Source organism: Vanessa cardui, chromosome 22 (assembly GCF_905220365.1).
Source record: "Vanessa cardui chromosome 22, ilVanCard2.1, whole genome shotgun sequence".
Taxonomy (NCBI): domain Eukaryota; kingdom Metazoa; phylum Arthropoda; class Insecta; order Lepidoptera; family Nymphalidae; genus Vanessa; species Vanessa cardui.
The window spans coordinates 7,915,739-7,931,506 of NC_061144.1; the positions used below are offsets into that span (position 1 = coordinate 7,915,739).

The window sequence follows — 15,768 nt, forward strand, 5'->3', positions numbered from 1 at the left end:
ATTTACTCAGCTTCGATTGAGATCCACGTTTACTGTCCACTTTTCCATACCAAGCTCGCAACTAATTCGTGATTATGGAGATATAATAATAATAATAATATAATCAATGTTTGAGAAACGCAACCATACTACATTTCAACGGTAGGAGTAGTAAAGGTAAACAAAACTTAGATCTTTTTTATAGTTATATTATGCAAACGGTTTTTGATTATATATATTTATTTAGAATTCATCGTTAGTTCAACTTCTTTAACTACTTATACCCAAATTAATGTTACTTCGACGTTTACGTTTAAAAGTGCCGATTTTCTTTTGCTAGTGACGTCACGGCAACTCTTAAGCAAAGCCAATCGTATAGTATTATCTTTACATCTCCTGCCATTGGAATCGTCCATATGTGATTTATATTATAAGAAAATCATCACAATTGAGTGTCTAAGATATTCGCGCATTTTTAACGACCGCAAAATAACATCCCTAAATAATATTAATTTAACGTTTCTGAAATCTGTCTTAGTTTTCTTCCTCGATTTATTAATAATGTTAAAAGTTCGCAATATATAAGTCAATGTGACCGTTGTTTAATCTTTTAAATCTATTTGAAATATATTAATAGTTAATAACGAGGACTCCTAAGAATCAATAGGGTTAAAATAAATATAGATAATTAAAATTAAAAAATAAATAACAGTTGCCTAGGTTACAGAAAAGGACATAGAGTAACTTACAGCTTCGTCCTCCATGGGTGTAACTGTAGGCAAAAACTAGTAAAGAAATTATCTGTTAACTCACCTAGTCTGAATTAAGTAAAGTCACTTAAAATTGAAATGCAAATTATAGGATTTTTTAGTATTAATATTTAACCATGGATATCACAATTTTATAAAACAATTTGCTCGGGTTAATATTGATATGAATCCTGAATCATGGACCTATTTTACCTAAAACGTAAAATTTAAATTTACTAATATATTTTATAATTTATATAAAATTCCTTGGGGTGTAAAACTGTTTAAAAAAAGTCTATCTATCATAAATTACTTCAAACGCTAAATTTTTTCAAACGACATAAGACACAATTATTGGAAGAGGTCGCACATATAAAACGTGAGCGACTTAAATCGTCCAGCGATCTTGAGTACTATTGTGTAACGACGTATATAAATGACGTTATCAATTACATCCAATAAATTGACAACTTTAACAGAATTTTGTTTCAGACACTTTCTTTGAGGGTACTTAAATAAAAATTTAACGAATTTCAATCATAGTCAAGACAAATTCACAAACCGCTTGCAATAAAAACAAAATACGGCATACTTATATTTTAATTTTAATAATGTGCATAATAACTCTGAAATAAAAACAAGCCAAAATTTTTCCTCTACAACTCGACCAAATGAAACTTAGCTGGTAATATACATAAATGATTTAAGTCCCTATACTAATCTTACAGTCAAAATAGAGGCTTCTGTCACTATAAATAAGAACTCTTTTTCACTACCACTACCACTAAACACGTGATCACCAAAATCTCTGCGGCCTTGGTCCCATCCATCTATTGGCTGGTCTGGGACCGTTCCTCGGCCAAAACTGGGGACTGTAGTTCTGTGGCCTAAAGTTAGTCCGGGGTCCCCAATTTCTCGGAAACCTTTGATTCATAAACGGCCTGGGTCCCTGGGCTTGCCATTCGCTCTCTTTCGCGAAATCTTCGTATTCCGGTGGCGAAGGATTTCTTCGATCGACTGGTATGTCCAAATTTCTGCTTCTCATATCGTCCTCGTATAGAATATCTTTCGAGTTCTCCTCTCTAATATCATCGAAACTCGCCGGCTTTTTGAAGTTCGGCGGCATATTCTGAAAGTTTGGTGGTATATTGAACTTAAGGCCTGAGGGCATGTTGTCGAAGGGGTTGGATAGGGGAGTAACGATGGGGGCGCTGTGAGGGCCGTCTTTATTCCTGGCGTTTACAGTGTTAGTGTTCATGGGTACGAGGCTGATATGGTTGTTTTCCACATGGTTGGCCTTCTCGACGTCGCCGCCGACTAAGACCTTATTGTTATTGAAACTGTTACGTCGATGCTCGTTCTGTATCTGTTGCGTCGGGTACATGCCTTCTGAAATTAAAATAAAACATTTCCTAAATTATTTTTATTACTGATAGTGAATATGTAACTATACATGTATAATATATAGAAGAAAAATAGCGGAGCTTATTGCGTTTTACTTAACGACGGATAGCTATTTTCTTGCGTTTGTAAACATTGATCATAATTTACAAGTGCCATTATTTTTGAAAAATAGAGTAAAGTACCGTAAAGACGATCTGATTAAATCGGTATTTGTAAAAAAAAAGTATTTTACATAAATATTTGGGAATTTATCGTCAAATAAACGTTTAGTCGTATTTTTTTATACTAATATTTAAAAAAATCGTGAAATTCTTCCAAAAGGTAACACACACACTAGCGTTTTTAAGGCCTTTTGTAAGAATTTTACTTTTCGATAACATATCTTCTGAAATGAAAATAAAACATTTCCAAAATTATTTTTATTACTGATATTACATATATATATATATATATATATATATATATATATATATATATATATATATATATATATATATATATATATATATATATATATATATATATATATATATATATATATATATATATATATATATATATATTCATACATATTTAATATACCGCACTTCTAAAAGCTAATAAATCAATCGACTATATGCTTACGTTGCTCCTCATCTTCGGACAGATCCATGTCAACACTCTCGACAATATCGGTCGGCGGAACCATCGGCGGCACCATCGGCGGAACCCTATAATCCTAGAAAGAAAAAAATTACTCTTGTTCACATATTAATTTACATAAGTAATTATATACAATTAAATTATTATTCTATCACTCGTAATTTTTTTGTATAATCTATGTAATATCTTGTCGAGTAATAATAATAATGTAACATTCGAATTTGATTCGAATTTGATGTTTAGTGGTCACCACCGCCCCAGACATTAGTGCCGGTTTTTTTTATGGTATAGGTTGGCGGACGAGCATATGGGCCACCTGATGGTAAGTGGTCACCATCACCCATAGACAATGACGCTATAAGAAATATTAACTATTCCTTACATCGTCACTGCGCCACTAACCTTGGGAACTAAGATGTTATGTCCCTTGTGCCTGTAGTTACACTGGCTCACTCACCCTTCAAACCGGAACAGAATAGTAGTGAGTACTGTTATTTGGCGGTAGAATAACTGATGAGTGGGTGGTACCTAACCAGACAGGCTTGCACAAAGCCCTACCACCAAGTAAAGATATTATGTTCCTTGTTTAGATATTATGATTGTGTCCTAGTTACACTGGCTGACTTCACCCAAGTATTGCTAATTGACGGCAAAATATCATATAAGACCCAGGGTTTTGCACAGAGCCCTACAATCAAGTAAAACATACTTTTTGACACACTCCTTCCCTTTCTCTCACTCTATATCCGTCTCATTCTAAACTTACTTGGTCAACAATATGCGGTCTAGAAACAGGCTGTGGCGCCGCAGGCTGGTGCGTTAACGATATTAAATTTCTATGATCGACGTCTGAAAAACAATATGCATAAAACAATGAATTAATTTAGCTTCACTTAATTGTTAAATGTCGATTCAAAAGTGCTTGTAAAAGCCCACTTGAATAAAGTTTATTTTGATTTTGATTTTAATACAAAGCATGTACAAGTTGATAAAAATTCCAATTAATAATTTATTCAATGACATAAAAAAATTAGCATATTTCTTGTAAACGTGTATTTTTTATTATAATGTACAATAATACGCAAATATCCAGTAATCTTTTTTACGTAGCCGTTTTGAACTTGAACGTTCGAGGACGGCAGTTAAAACAATGCCATAGAGAATTATAAAGTAGAAGTGACAGGGAGTGGATCTTTGATCATGAGTACTTATCTACTCGTGTTTGGACATTTAAAGAAAACGTTCACTTAGTCTCTCCATTAAGAAAAACAAAATACGAAAAAATGGAAAAACATAAAAAATAAAGAAGGCTTAACAGCGTGTCTTAAGTCACATAGATACTTTTTTTTTAATTTAATTTACAACATCCACAGGCTCGCAGATGCCCGTGCCTTTTTTAACATTTTATAAATTACATTTTGACGTTTTATATTTATACTAAACATCAGCAGATCTTCGCTGGAAATCATTCTTGTCGTCTTCTTGGGAGACGTGGCCCACACTGATATTTTTTTTTTTAAATAATATATACATAATCTATAATAAATAAATTATAATAAAATTATATAGCAGTATATGTCACATAGATACTATGTCTAGTATTTGAGAGCATGGGCTCATGAGGAAGAGGTGCTAATGAAATCCAATGTAACAAAATCTTATCATAGCTTTGTATAGCCATTATATAGCAAGCTCCTAATTCGCATGAATTACAAAATTACAAACGATAAATATCAAAAGCAATTAATTTTATAGTTTCAAGTACGCAACTCGACTCCTAAAGGGGTCTTCATACTAGGACTTGGACTATTCCTACAATGGAATTAGGAAACTTTATAATATTGACAATGCATTGCAATCCGCAGTCGAACTGTTCAAATTCTCAACGACACGAGTATACAATCTATATTAATATTATAAATGTGAAAGTAACTCTGTCGGTCTGTCTGTCTGTCGCTCTTTCACGACCAACAACAACAACAACAACAGCCTGTAAATTCCCACTGCTGGGCTAAAGGCCTCCTCTCCCTTTGAGGAGAAGGTTTTGGAACATATTCCACCACGCTGTTCCAATGCGGGTTGATGGAATACACATGTGGCAGAATTTCTCTGAAATTTGTCAAATGCACTTTCCTCACGATGTTTTCCTTCACCGCTGAGCACGAGATGAATTATAAAGACATATTAATATTAATATAATAAAGACATATTATCTACTAACATAGTTTTTTAAGCCTGTAACTAACACTATGGATATTTATCTGTTAATAAACATTTATTATTATTATTATTATTATTGAGCACATTAAACAGCGGTGCTTGCCTGGGTTTGAACCCGCAATCATCTCCCATCTCCAGGCCATCTCGACTCTTTCACGACCGCTGAACCGAATTCGATGGAATTTGGTATGAAGCAAACTTAAACTCAATTTTTTTGCCTAGAACATGTCTAGGGCGTTGTGTGTTACGCTCTAAGGCGCGGGCGAGCACGCGTATGGCGTACGCATGCGCGGTACGCACCTTGGTGCGCGGCGTGGCGGGCGGGCGGCGGCGGCAGGCCGGGCAGTAACCGATGATCCACATCATCTATGTCTGATGAAATATACATACATACAGTAAAAGTAATTATAATTGTAATTGCTGCTATTGTAATAGGCTATTTGACTGGTTTTTAAAATCCATTTTACATTATTTAGTAGAGGTTAAGAAACCCAGTAAAAGTAGATTTTTTTTTTATTTCTAGTACATATTTGCCGAAAAATATCATATTAAAAATTCCATATTTAAATAACGCGCGAAAACGCTACTTGGACAATATGGCGCTGCAATGGGGTCGGTGACGTCACTTTGCTGTATTTTAATCTGTGGTACATATAGTAGAAAAGCAAGGTTTACAACAAAGTGACTTCATCACAAGTCCGGCCAATCAGGAGCATTTTGTGTCACGTGACAAACGTTTGAAAAAATGCATTTTTATTTATTGATTTTTGAATAAATTAAGTATTATTTTCAAGTTTCGTTAATAGATAACCATTTTTAAAATCATAATATACACTGATTACAATAATTCACAATTTATTTTACGCATTGTCAAATAGCCTATTATGTAATATCCTCCTTTTTTTCTTGTTGGTCTAATATCGAATATTAATTTATGAGTGGAAACTTGATTGGCTTGTGATTTATTTTGTATTTGTTAATATTATGACTTATTGTACTGTTTGTTTCCCAAATAAAATAAAATAAAAAGAAAAAGAGTACTGACATGCACAGCCGGATTTAAAGGTCCTGAGACCCCAAAGGAATGGACGCCCTGGGGCAACAGAGACTGGAGGCTTCTATCATTATTTTGAACATTTTCTAGACACTTATTTAATCTTTGTATTGATAAAATTTTTAAAACAGTAAGTATTTATTTAATGTTACCATAATATCTAGATATAAAATTCTGTTGTGACCTCAGGGCAGTTGCCTCAGTTGATATATAAGAGATATAATTTCCAAGATTTATTTGAACAATGACATTAAAAAAAAACGCCACTCCTTAGCGTATAGCATGAAAAAAACAATGATATACGCACCCAAGATTATCAAATCCTTCCGTGTACAGGCTTTCGAAAAACAATTTCAAAGGTTACATTCTAAATTTAAAAATTTTGATTTATATTTGTAAGTCTAACATATATTGTACTCACGGCCCAATATCGGCAGTATCGGCGGCGGCGGCGGCGGTGGCAATATACCGCGGTGGTCGACGTCAGCTGGTGGTATGTCCTGACGATATACATATTTTATGAGCACAGATAAATCAACAACAACAACAACAGCCTGTAAATTCCCACTGCTGGGCTAAAGGCCTCCTCTCCTTTAGAGGAGAAGGTTTGGAACATATTCCACCACGCTGTTCCAATGCGGGTGCCACACACGTGGCAGAATTTCTTTGAAATTTGTCACATGCAGGTTTCCTCACGATGTTTTCTTTCACCGCTGAGCACGAGATGAATTACAAACACAAATTAAGCACATAAATCAGAGGTGCTTGCCTGGGTTTGAACCCGCAATCATCGGTTAAGATGCACGCGTTCTAACCACTGGGCCATCTGTAAATCACTGATCTATAATACAGACGTTTGTTAATAATGCTGGATATTTCAAAGTGTTATTTTTATTTAAAATTTCTAAACCAAGGACTTCCGGTTCGGGACAATAAATAATAATTAAATAAAATAAATCATTATAGGGTTTATATCGAATTAAAAATTACGGCGATTCTATATATTGCGCTGTTACGATAACCAATACAGTATATACTAATATTATAAATGTGAAAGTAACTCGATCTGTCTGTCGTTCTTTCACTATCAAACCGCTGAACCGAATTTAATGGCATTAGGTGTGAAGCAAATTTTAACTCCAAGGAAGGATAAAGGCTACTTGTTTGCCTAACACATGACAACCAATACCCTAAAACGCGTGCGAAAATGCGGACGACTACTAGTAATTCATACATTTTAATCTCTTCATAATAACCTGGCATTAGCTATCAGCACATAAGAATAGCGGAGAGAAAAAAACAATTGCAAATTAGGTTTATCATATCGTGCAAATCCTTTAAGATAAAAAAGGTTCGTTTCAATACTAGTTTTATACAAACTTATGTCGTTTCAAGTTAACGTAGCTTATAATGTTTGCTGCCAAATATTTTTTAAACGTATATATGAAATACTTACCGCGGGTACGGTCCAGCTAGGGTTGTTCCATTGGGTATTCGTCAATGCTTCCGGTAAGTATGGCTGATCCGGCTCATCTGCAACTGATAAGTAATTTCATTAACTTATTAACATACCTATACGATTAGTTAAATTTTGTAAGTTTGTATAGAAGGGGAAACTTAAAATCATTGGATTAAAAAACAAAGGTGACGAATACCTTCATACATACATTTAAATAAAATAAAACATATAAATAATAAAAAAAAAAATATATTTTTCTACTGACGGTACAAAAACCCTTTTTAAGCTATATATTAGCTACGAAATGATATCAACTTAAAGTACGTGTTTCAAGTTTTATATAGCAACACAAAATTTTGCAGTTTTATGGTAAATTTGTTTTTTAGCTACTTAGGCAGACTTGCCTAAAAAGGACACTTACTTGTGATGGTTTCCATAGTTCCGTAAAAAGACGTCGGAGGGGCGGGGTTGCCAGTGCTATCGGGGGTCAGGAGATCTAGACCGGGCAAGGCATCTTGCGACTTCTGTGAAATGTTCGCACTGGCAGCTGAAACAAAACTATTATGCTAAGTTTTTGTTATGATTTTTATTCAAATTTATAAACTTGATTCGAAAAACTGATCAGGATTCGAAATTATATTTCCTTAACAACGCTTGAAGTGCCTCTATAAATTTTCTAAAATATTATTTATAAAAGAAATGATACATCAGTTCAGTAATGACTGTAGGTAATATGACTCAATAAAAAAAACACAAAAAAAAAGAGAAATTTTTTTTTTTTTTTTAGTTATTGCAAGGCAGGAGAAAGTTTGAGGCAAATGATATGAATGACCAGTGTTCATAACAATAATCGTGCAAAAAATATAAATTTCTTTTAATACGCTGAGAATAACTAGTTTTAACTTCTAAGATCTAATGCTTAATTGGCAGTAGAAATAACACTAACTCACGATTCAAATAGGCTATTTGACTGGTTTTTAAAATCAATTTTATATTATTTAGTAGAAGTTAAGGAACCCAGTAAAAGTTGTTTTTTTATTTCTAGTACCTACATATTTACCAAAATTTATCATATTAAAAATACCATATTTAAATAGCGCGCAAAAACGCTACTTGGACAATATGACGCTGCAATGGGGTCGGTAACGTCACTTTCCTGTATTTTAATCTGTGGTATATATAGTAGAAAAGCAAAGTTTACAAGTAAGTGACTTCATCATAAGCGCGGCCAATCGTGAGCGTTTTGTGTCACGTGAAAAACGTTTGAAAAAATGCATTTTTATTGGATGGATTTTTGAATAAATTAAGTATTATTTTCAACTTTCGTTAGTAAATAACTATTTTTAAACTCGTAACATACACGGATTACAATAATTCACAATTTATTTTTCGCATTGTCAAATAACCTATTGGAACGCAGCTTTACTGCTGGGCAATAGAATATAGATAGAAAATTTTATGAGAGCGAGATGTATCACCTCAATAGGATATACAAGGATAACTCTACACTAATGCTCGAGTGTACTGATGTTGGTATATCATGAACCTTACAAGTACTTAGTACTCCCAGTAAATGATACAAAACAACGAAATCTTTACATAGTACAAAAGTTACTTTCCGCTGTCTGACCCGGTGTTTTTTTTTTATGGTATATGTAGGTAGGTTGGCGGACGAGCATATGGCCCACCTGATGGTAAGTGGTCACCATCACCCATAGACAATGACGCTGTAAGAAATGTTAAGTATTCCTTACATCGTCAATGTGCCACCAACCTTGGAACTAAGATGTTATGTCCCTTGTGCCTGTAGTTACACTGGCTCACTCACCCTTCAAACCGGAACACAACAATACTGAGTACTGTTATTTGGCGGTAGAATAACTGATGAGTGGGTGGTACCTACCCAGACCCAAGCTTGCACAAAGACCTACCACCAAGTATGCTTGTATGCTTAGATCATTAAAATTATGCAACAGATTTTGATGCGGATTTTTTAATAGTAGCTAGATTTTATGTACAATATAGTAAAGAATCACTGATAATTTTAAAAGTTTCAGAAGTTATGTCGAAAATAAACACATTATTTGCGCTTGCATTGCAAACGCTGGCTGAACCAGACCTATTACTATTATTTTTAATACCTGTTGACTTCCAAGCAGGATACATTAATTGAAATAATTGTATTTAATTAAAATGACGTTGTATTTTTTAAATATTAAAAAAGAGTAACTACTGAGTTTCTTGCCGGTTCTTCTCGGTAGAATCTACTTTCCGAACCGGTGGTAGCTTCACTTAATTGTAAAATGACGATTCAAAAGTGCTTATAAAAGCCTACTTGAATAAAGTTTATTTTGATTTTGATTTATTATACCGGTGCGAAGGCGTGGCGGGTCGCTTATTTTTAATAAAATAATATCTACGATGCTTATTAAATCATACATAAATCTGTGAAAATGTTACGCCAAAAAAATGAATATTATATAATAATAATAACCTATCAAATGTTAAAAACATTTGTAACATCAGACATCATTCATTTGAGAATACTCATTAAACATCTATTTTGTTTAAAATATTTCCTTTCATTCATATGTACATTCAGCAACACGCAGTGCCGTAAACTATAACTGCGCCCTATTTAAGCAGACCCTTTGTCTATATTTCTGTCTCACTCACTAAAACTTAAACGCAGGTTCACTACTGCAAATGCGTTGCCCATTAACGATAAACACTAAAAACAAATACGCTCATGCGCTTCCAAAAAAATGAGCGCGATGTATGTTTTTATACTAGCATGTAAGTATAGTACGACACAACTTAGATGTCGCATCGGTAAAATTCGTAAAACCGATCACATCCGAATTGAGTACGCTATCCCAAATTATCAATATTTATTTCTCATGCGAATATGATCTTTGCACAAACGTAATAACTTGTAATATCATATGACCTAATATATTCGCCAATTTGACGCGTCGATTTCCATACACTTGCTTTTTCTGACGCGTGAATCTATAGCGACGAATAGCGTCGAATGGCGCGATAGGGAGCTATTTCTATTGGTCGTGTAAATCGGCAGTAATCGGTTTTATTTTCATTCCATTGCATTTTCCGATGCTACATCTAATTTGTGTCGTACTATACAATTGTATTGGAATCGAGTACTAGGGCCTCAGCGGAATCTTAACAAGAGCAAAACGAAAAAACAATAGTCCTGCCCAGTCTGTCTATTGTCTAGCCCCCGGAAGTGGTGGTACCGCCCTATTTACGCCACTGGTAACACGATGTTCACATATCTTTCATTGTGCATACAAATAAATTAAAAATATAACTAACAATGTAAATCAAATGATCATTACGAGTTATACAAACATCCACTCAAATATCTTCATTGACATAATCTGTAAAAAAAATCGTAATTGTTTTGCTAACGCTCCTTCGCTCAAGGACTCAACTCATTTTCTACGTATTTTGATAAAGATCCGTGATATATTACCGTGCGAAATATTGGACAAAAATTCGGATGTGCATTAAATAAATTGAAAAAAAAAAAATTTAAAATTAATACAAGCAAAATTAACGAATGTATGATCATACTATAAACTACGATATTATATTTTAATTTCTATACACACTATATAATTAATTAATTGATACAATGAGAAAACAAATTTAAATTTTTTCCTCTTTTTCTTTATTTTTACAAGAGGAAAATTATCAGACGTCTTTTGTTTTGTTTTAAAATCAATATAAATGAACAAAATATGTATGAGATACGTTTTAAACATGCTTTAACGCTATCGCAGCACTCTTTACCGCCGTACCTGAATTATTTTCGGAGGAGGTCGAATTATTATCGGGAGTTTCAAAGTTCTTCAAAATTTCTCCTAAATCGAAATCCTGTTTTTCTGACGTTCTGGAGTTGATTACCTCAATTTTTTTCGCTGTAAATTGTTAACACTCTTTTGGAAAATACAAGACACGTAATTAAAAACTTTCAATCATACTACATTTTATAATATAATCTCATCTCAGAACGAACTTATTTTTGACTTACCGATGTGTAATTTTTTTTATGCAAACCTGTTACTATGTATGGCATTGAGCCCATAATTATCGTCATTTATTAATAAAACATGAAAATACAACTTATTTACAGGCAAACAGGTACATATACAGGAGGCATACCTATTTTTATATATATTACGCATATTAAATTATAGCAAATATATTATATATGTATTTATAAAACTCACCACTGATATCCAATTCGGCTGTGTCATTGAATATTGCCATTGGATTGTCTGATGTAAGGAAAGATGACAAGCCAAGGTTGTACAACGAACCATCGGCTGACAAGGATGTGTTGAATGTCCGGTCTATATTATATGATACTGAAATAAATAATATTTAATAAATATAAGAAAGATATAAGACTACAAGAAACATTACTATTAAGACACCACTCCCAGCAACCAAATAAAGAAAGAAAACTAAATGGCATAATAAGCCATGATATTATTAAACTTATTCAATTTTAAACAGCTTATTTTAAATGATATATAGAATTAAGTTACACAATATACTCAATAGTGGGTAAATGTCTTATGTTATAATTTGTGTTTCTTATTTCCTACTTTACTTACTGATTGGTGATGCCAATGGTGTTTCAGGGATTAAAAAATAAACACAATAAGAAGAGTGAGAATGTTTCACCAAATTAATAATTACATAAAAGAAAAAGAATTAAGTTACGTGGAATCATTACATAGTATAAAACAAAGTCACTTAATGCAGTCTGGCCCTATATACATAGGGCTTTGATCTTTAAAATTACAGAATAGATTTTGATGTGGTTTTCTTTAAGAGATAGATTGATTAATGAGAAAGGTTAATAAGTATGATACATGCACTATTCACATTCATTATAATAGAATGTCCTAACATTCTGTAGTACATTAACTATCAGCATTGCCCCATGCAAAACCTAGATAGGTAGCTATTTAATTAATATAGGTACCTTCTTCTTCTCCCGTCTCAACTGGAGCTGGGAGATCAAGATCTTCATCAGGGCCTGGAGATGGAACATCCTCGTCGTGCTGTGGTGGTGAAGGCGCTGCACTGGGTAATGTTGGCACTAACTCATCAAGTTTTCGTTTCAATGCCCTCACTCTGGCTCCAAAGTTTTTGTAAGCCTGTTAGAAAATACATATTTCGTCCTAATTTTTCGCGATTACACATTGAAATAAAACTAGCTATAACGGATTTGAATCGAGTATATTAATTATTTTTAACATCCCGACGTTTCGAGCACTTTACAGTGTTCGTGGCCACAGGTAAGAGAAATAATTAATATACGCGATTCAAATCCGTTATAGCTAGTTTATATTTCAAATACATATTAAATTATTTAATTTATGTAACAAGAAAGAAATAGTAATAAGTACTTATAATTTATTCTTATTTTAAACACTTAGAATCTGTAACATTTTACTGATAGATATGAAAAGTATAAAACTTACATATGCAACAACTTTAACTTCCCCCCTCTGTGTAGAATAATATTGATTAGCCGAAGTGAGCAAAGCTAACAATGCCTCCCGGGCGACAATCTCTCTCTGCAATGCCTGTGTATAACGCTCAACACAAGCTATACCTTCATTCAATTCCTTTTCTACGTCATCTTTATGACTCCTTTCTGTGGAACAAATTAAGAATTAAATTGATGGTTTGTTCAACATTAGGAAAGCCCGGCAACATACTACAATCACCTATTTCTAATTCTACCATGATATACTAAGATTTAACATTATATTGTTATTGTTGTGTCAAATAAGTGAACTAATGAAATTAAAAGACAAAGATATATAATATCTTAACTGTTAATATCTCAAAATAATGTCAGATATACAGACTATGTAAAGAAAATGGATTCATGGCATAAATAATTAATCATCAAATCAATCAATCAATCAAAATATACTTTATTCAAGGGGGCTTTTACAAGCACTTTTGAATTGTCATTTAACAATTAAGTGAAGCTACCACCTGTTCGGAAAGTAGATTCTACCGAGAAGAACTGGCAACAAACTCAGTAGTTACTCTTTTTCAAAATTAAAAAAAAATACAGTCATATTAGTTAATACAATTATTTAAATTAATATATCCTGCCTGGAAGTCAACAGGTATGCCCTTATAAAGATAAACTTTCTTGCAATAATTACTATTAAGTATAACGAGAATACTCCTTACAACCTTACTTAAGCTACATTGTAAACTTGTATTGCATGTTTTAATAAGAACACATACAAGTTAACAGAGCAAATCATTATGATAAAACAAATGCTTTGTTATACTACTTTACACAGTATATCAATTATTTGTATATACTCTGTATATGTAACAAAATCTCTTATTAGAGATTACATATTCTTGACAATTAACTTTCAAAATACAATTATAACCTAAATTTATTAATACCTTTCAAACTAGCGCACAGCGCATCTGCATCGGATAACTCTAAATGATTTTCGTGTACATATTTTAACTTAACCTTTGTATCTGCTTCAAGAACTGTACACTGTTTTATTTTATTCACAAGCTGCTGTGGCTGAAAGAAATAAAATATGGTTTTTTACCCATTTAACATATCATAATGCTAAAGTTTTTATGATGTTATTATTTTGTTACATTTATAAATTTAATGATTTCTACAAATTATAAAGGTTAGGTTATAAAGGTTAGGCTTAGGTTGCCTGCAAGAGATCGCTGCTTAGCGAAAAGGCCGCCCGTTGCACCTCATGCAACTTTTGTGTAACAAAAATGTTTTTATTAGTATTAAGATTTGGTGCAATAAAGAATAAATAAATAAACAAATAAAAAAGTATATATTGCTATTCTGATACCAAATGCATTATATGAAAATAAGTAGATAAATTAAATTTAAGAGTTGTGATGTCTAAATGTTTATTAGAATCATTTTTATATGACACATTTAGACACAAGATTTTATCTTATTAGATCATAATGACCAATTGACAACAACAATTATTAATTTAAACCAGATTATATTATTTTTTTTAGTACTTTCTATAACATAGTTGAAATGTTAGAATTACAAAATATTCTTGACTACATAATTAATGCCTTGTTTGTTTGCGAGATTAAATTCATTAAAAACATTTTGTACAAAATGTATAAAATTTATTGAATAATAATTATCAGCACATGCACAAAAGTATTTTTATAACTTATCTAAATAAATTCTTACTTGAAAATCCAATGGATCATCATCAGTCTTTTTAATCGCTCCGGCACTGAGCAAGCCAGTGAGGTCTGAGAGAAACTCATCATCATATACCGATCTTTGCTCCCATATCTTAAATATTCGTAAAATCTTCGACCTCACTTTTTCATCTCTGAAGAGAATTAATCCTTTTAAGTTCAGTTAGGTAGTTTTATTACAATTTACAAAAATAAAATCGAGAAGTCCTTGAAACAAAAATTTGATTGTTAATATTATTGAAACTGTCATTAATAATTTTAATTTTACCTGACTAAAGGTGTCGCTTTTTGTAAATTAAGACCCCAACTCTCTACAAACTCGTAGTTCTTCCTCTTACTGTACTGAATAACATCATTCGCTAAATAAAATAAGACGAGTCGCTGTTCCACCTTCACTCTTTTTAAAACGTTTAACCAACTAGAAACAATCTTTTTATGGTGAAGTCTTTGCTTTAGGCACCATCCAGATAACGACTGTATACTCTCCTGAGTATCTTTAAGCTGTGTTAGCTTCTTTTCGAATGCTAAAGTATTGAATTCTTCTGTCTCTCCCATTGTTGTGATGAAGAAAAACAATCAACACATCACTATTTCAATCTCGCACACACGTGATTATAAATTAAGGTAATTCAAAAACAAACGTAGTCCACACAATACATTCACTATATATTTTTTTAAGAATATGTATTTAGAAATAAACAGTTTATTTACACATATATTTAAAAAATATATACTTAGAAAAACCGCGTTTTATGGTGCTGGTATATTTTACGATTTTCAAAAGAAATTGATACGAATCACATGATACATTTTACCGTAACATTAGATATTACATACTCAGAGCTTCATACAATTCTACAGGCGTACATTTAAATACAGAAACATTAATAATAAAATGTATTTCCTAATACAACAACGGCCATTTTCTATAGATATAAAATGCAATGTCTATCTATGCTACTGTCAAATCGACAAAA

The 15,768-nt window shown here is 32.5% G+C and overlaps 1 protein-coding gene across 7 annotated transcripts; it reads right to left on the reverse strand.

The window, feature by feature from the left end:
* Nucleotides 1–1,310: 1,310 nt before the first annotated feature.
* LOC124539380 (regulation of nuclear pre-mRNA domain-containing protein 2) lies at nucleotides 1,311–15,768 on the reverse strand. Of its 7 annotated transcripts, none has more exons than XM_047116764.1 (15): nucleotides 15,060–15,768; nucleotides 14,778–14,925; nucleotides 13,988–14,117; nucleotides 13,030–13,205; nucleotides 12,528–12,702; nucleotides 11,764–11,901; nucleotides 11,332–11,451; nucleotides 7,929–8,054; nucleotides 7,505–7,581; nucleotides 6,470–6,548; nucleotides 6,356–6,385; nucleotides 5,295–5,366; nucleotides 3,541–3,623; nucleotides 2,757–2,850; nucleotides 1,311–2,117 (listed from the first exon to the last, which is right to left on the reverse strand). In XM_047116764.1, the coding sequence occupies exons 1-15, from the start codon at nucleotides 15,344–15,346 to the stop codon at nucleotides 1,525–1,527; spliced, it is 2,328 nt and encodes a 775-aa protein (XP_046972720.1). In that variant the 5' UTR covers nucleotides 15,347–15,768; the 3' UTR covers nucleotides 1,311–1,524. The 7 variants fall into 7 exon arrangements, with proteins under 7 accessions (XP_046972720.1, XP_046972718.1, XP_046972717.1 ...); XM_047116762.1 differs by having other exon boundaries at nucleotides 1,311–2,114; nucleotides 7,505–7,587; XM_047116761.1 differs by having other exon boundaries at nucleotides 7,505–7,587.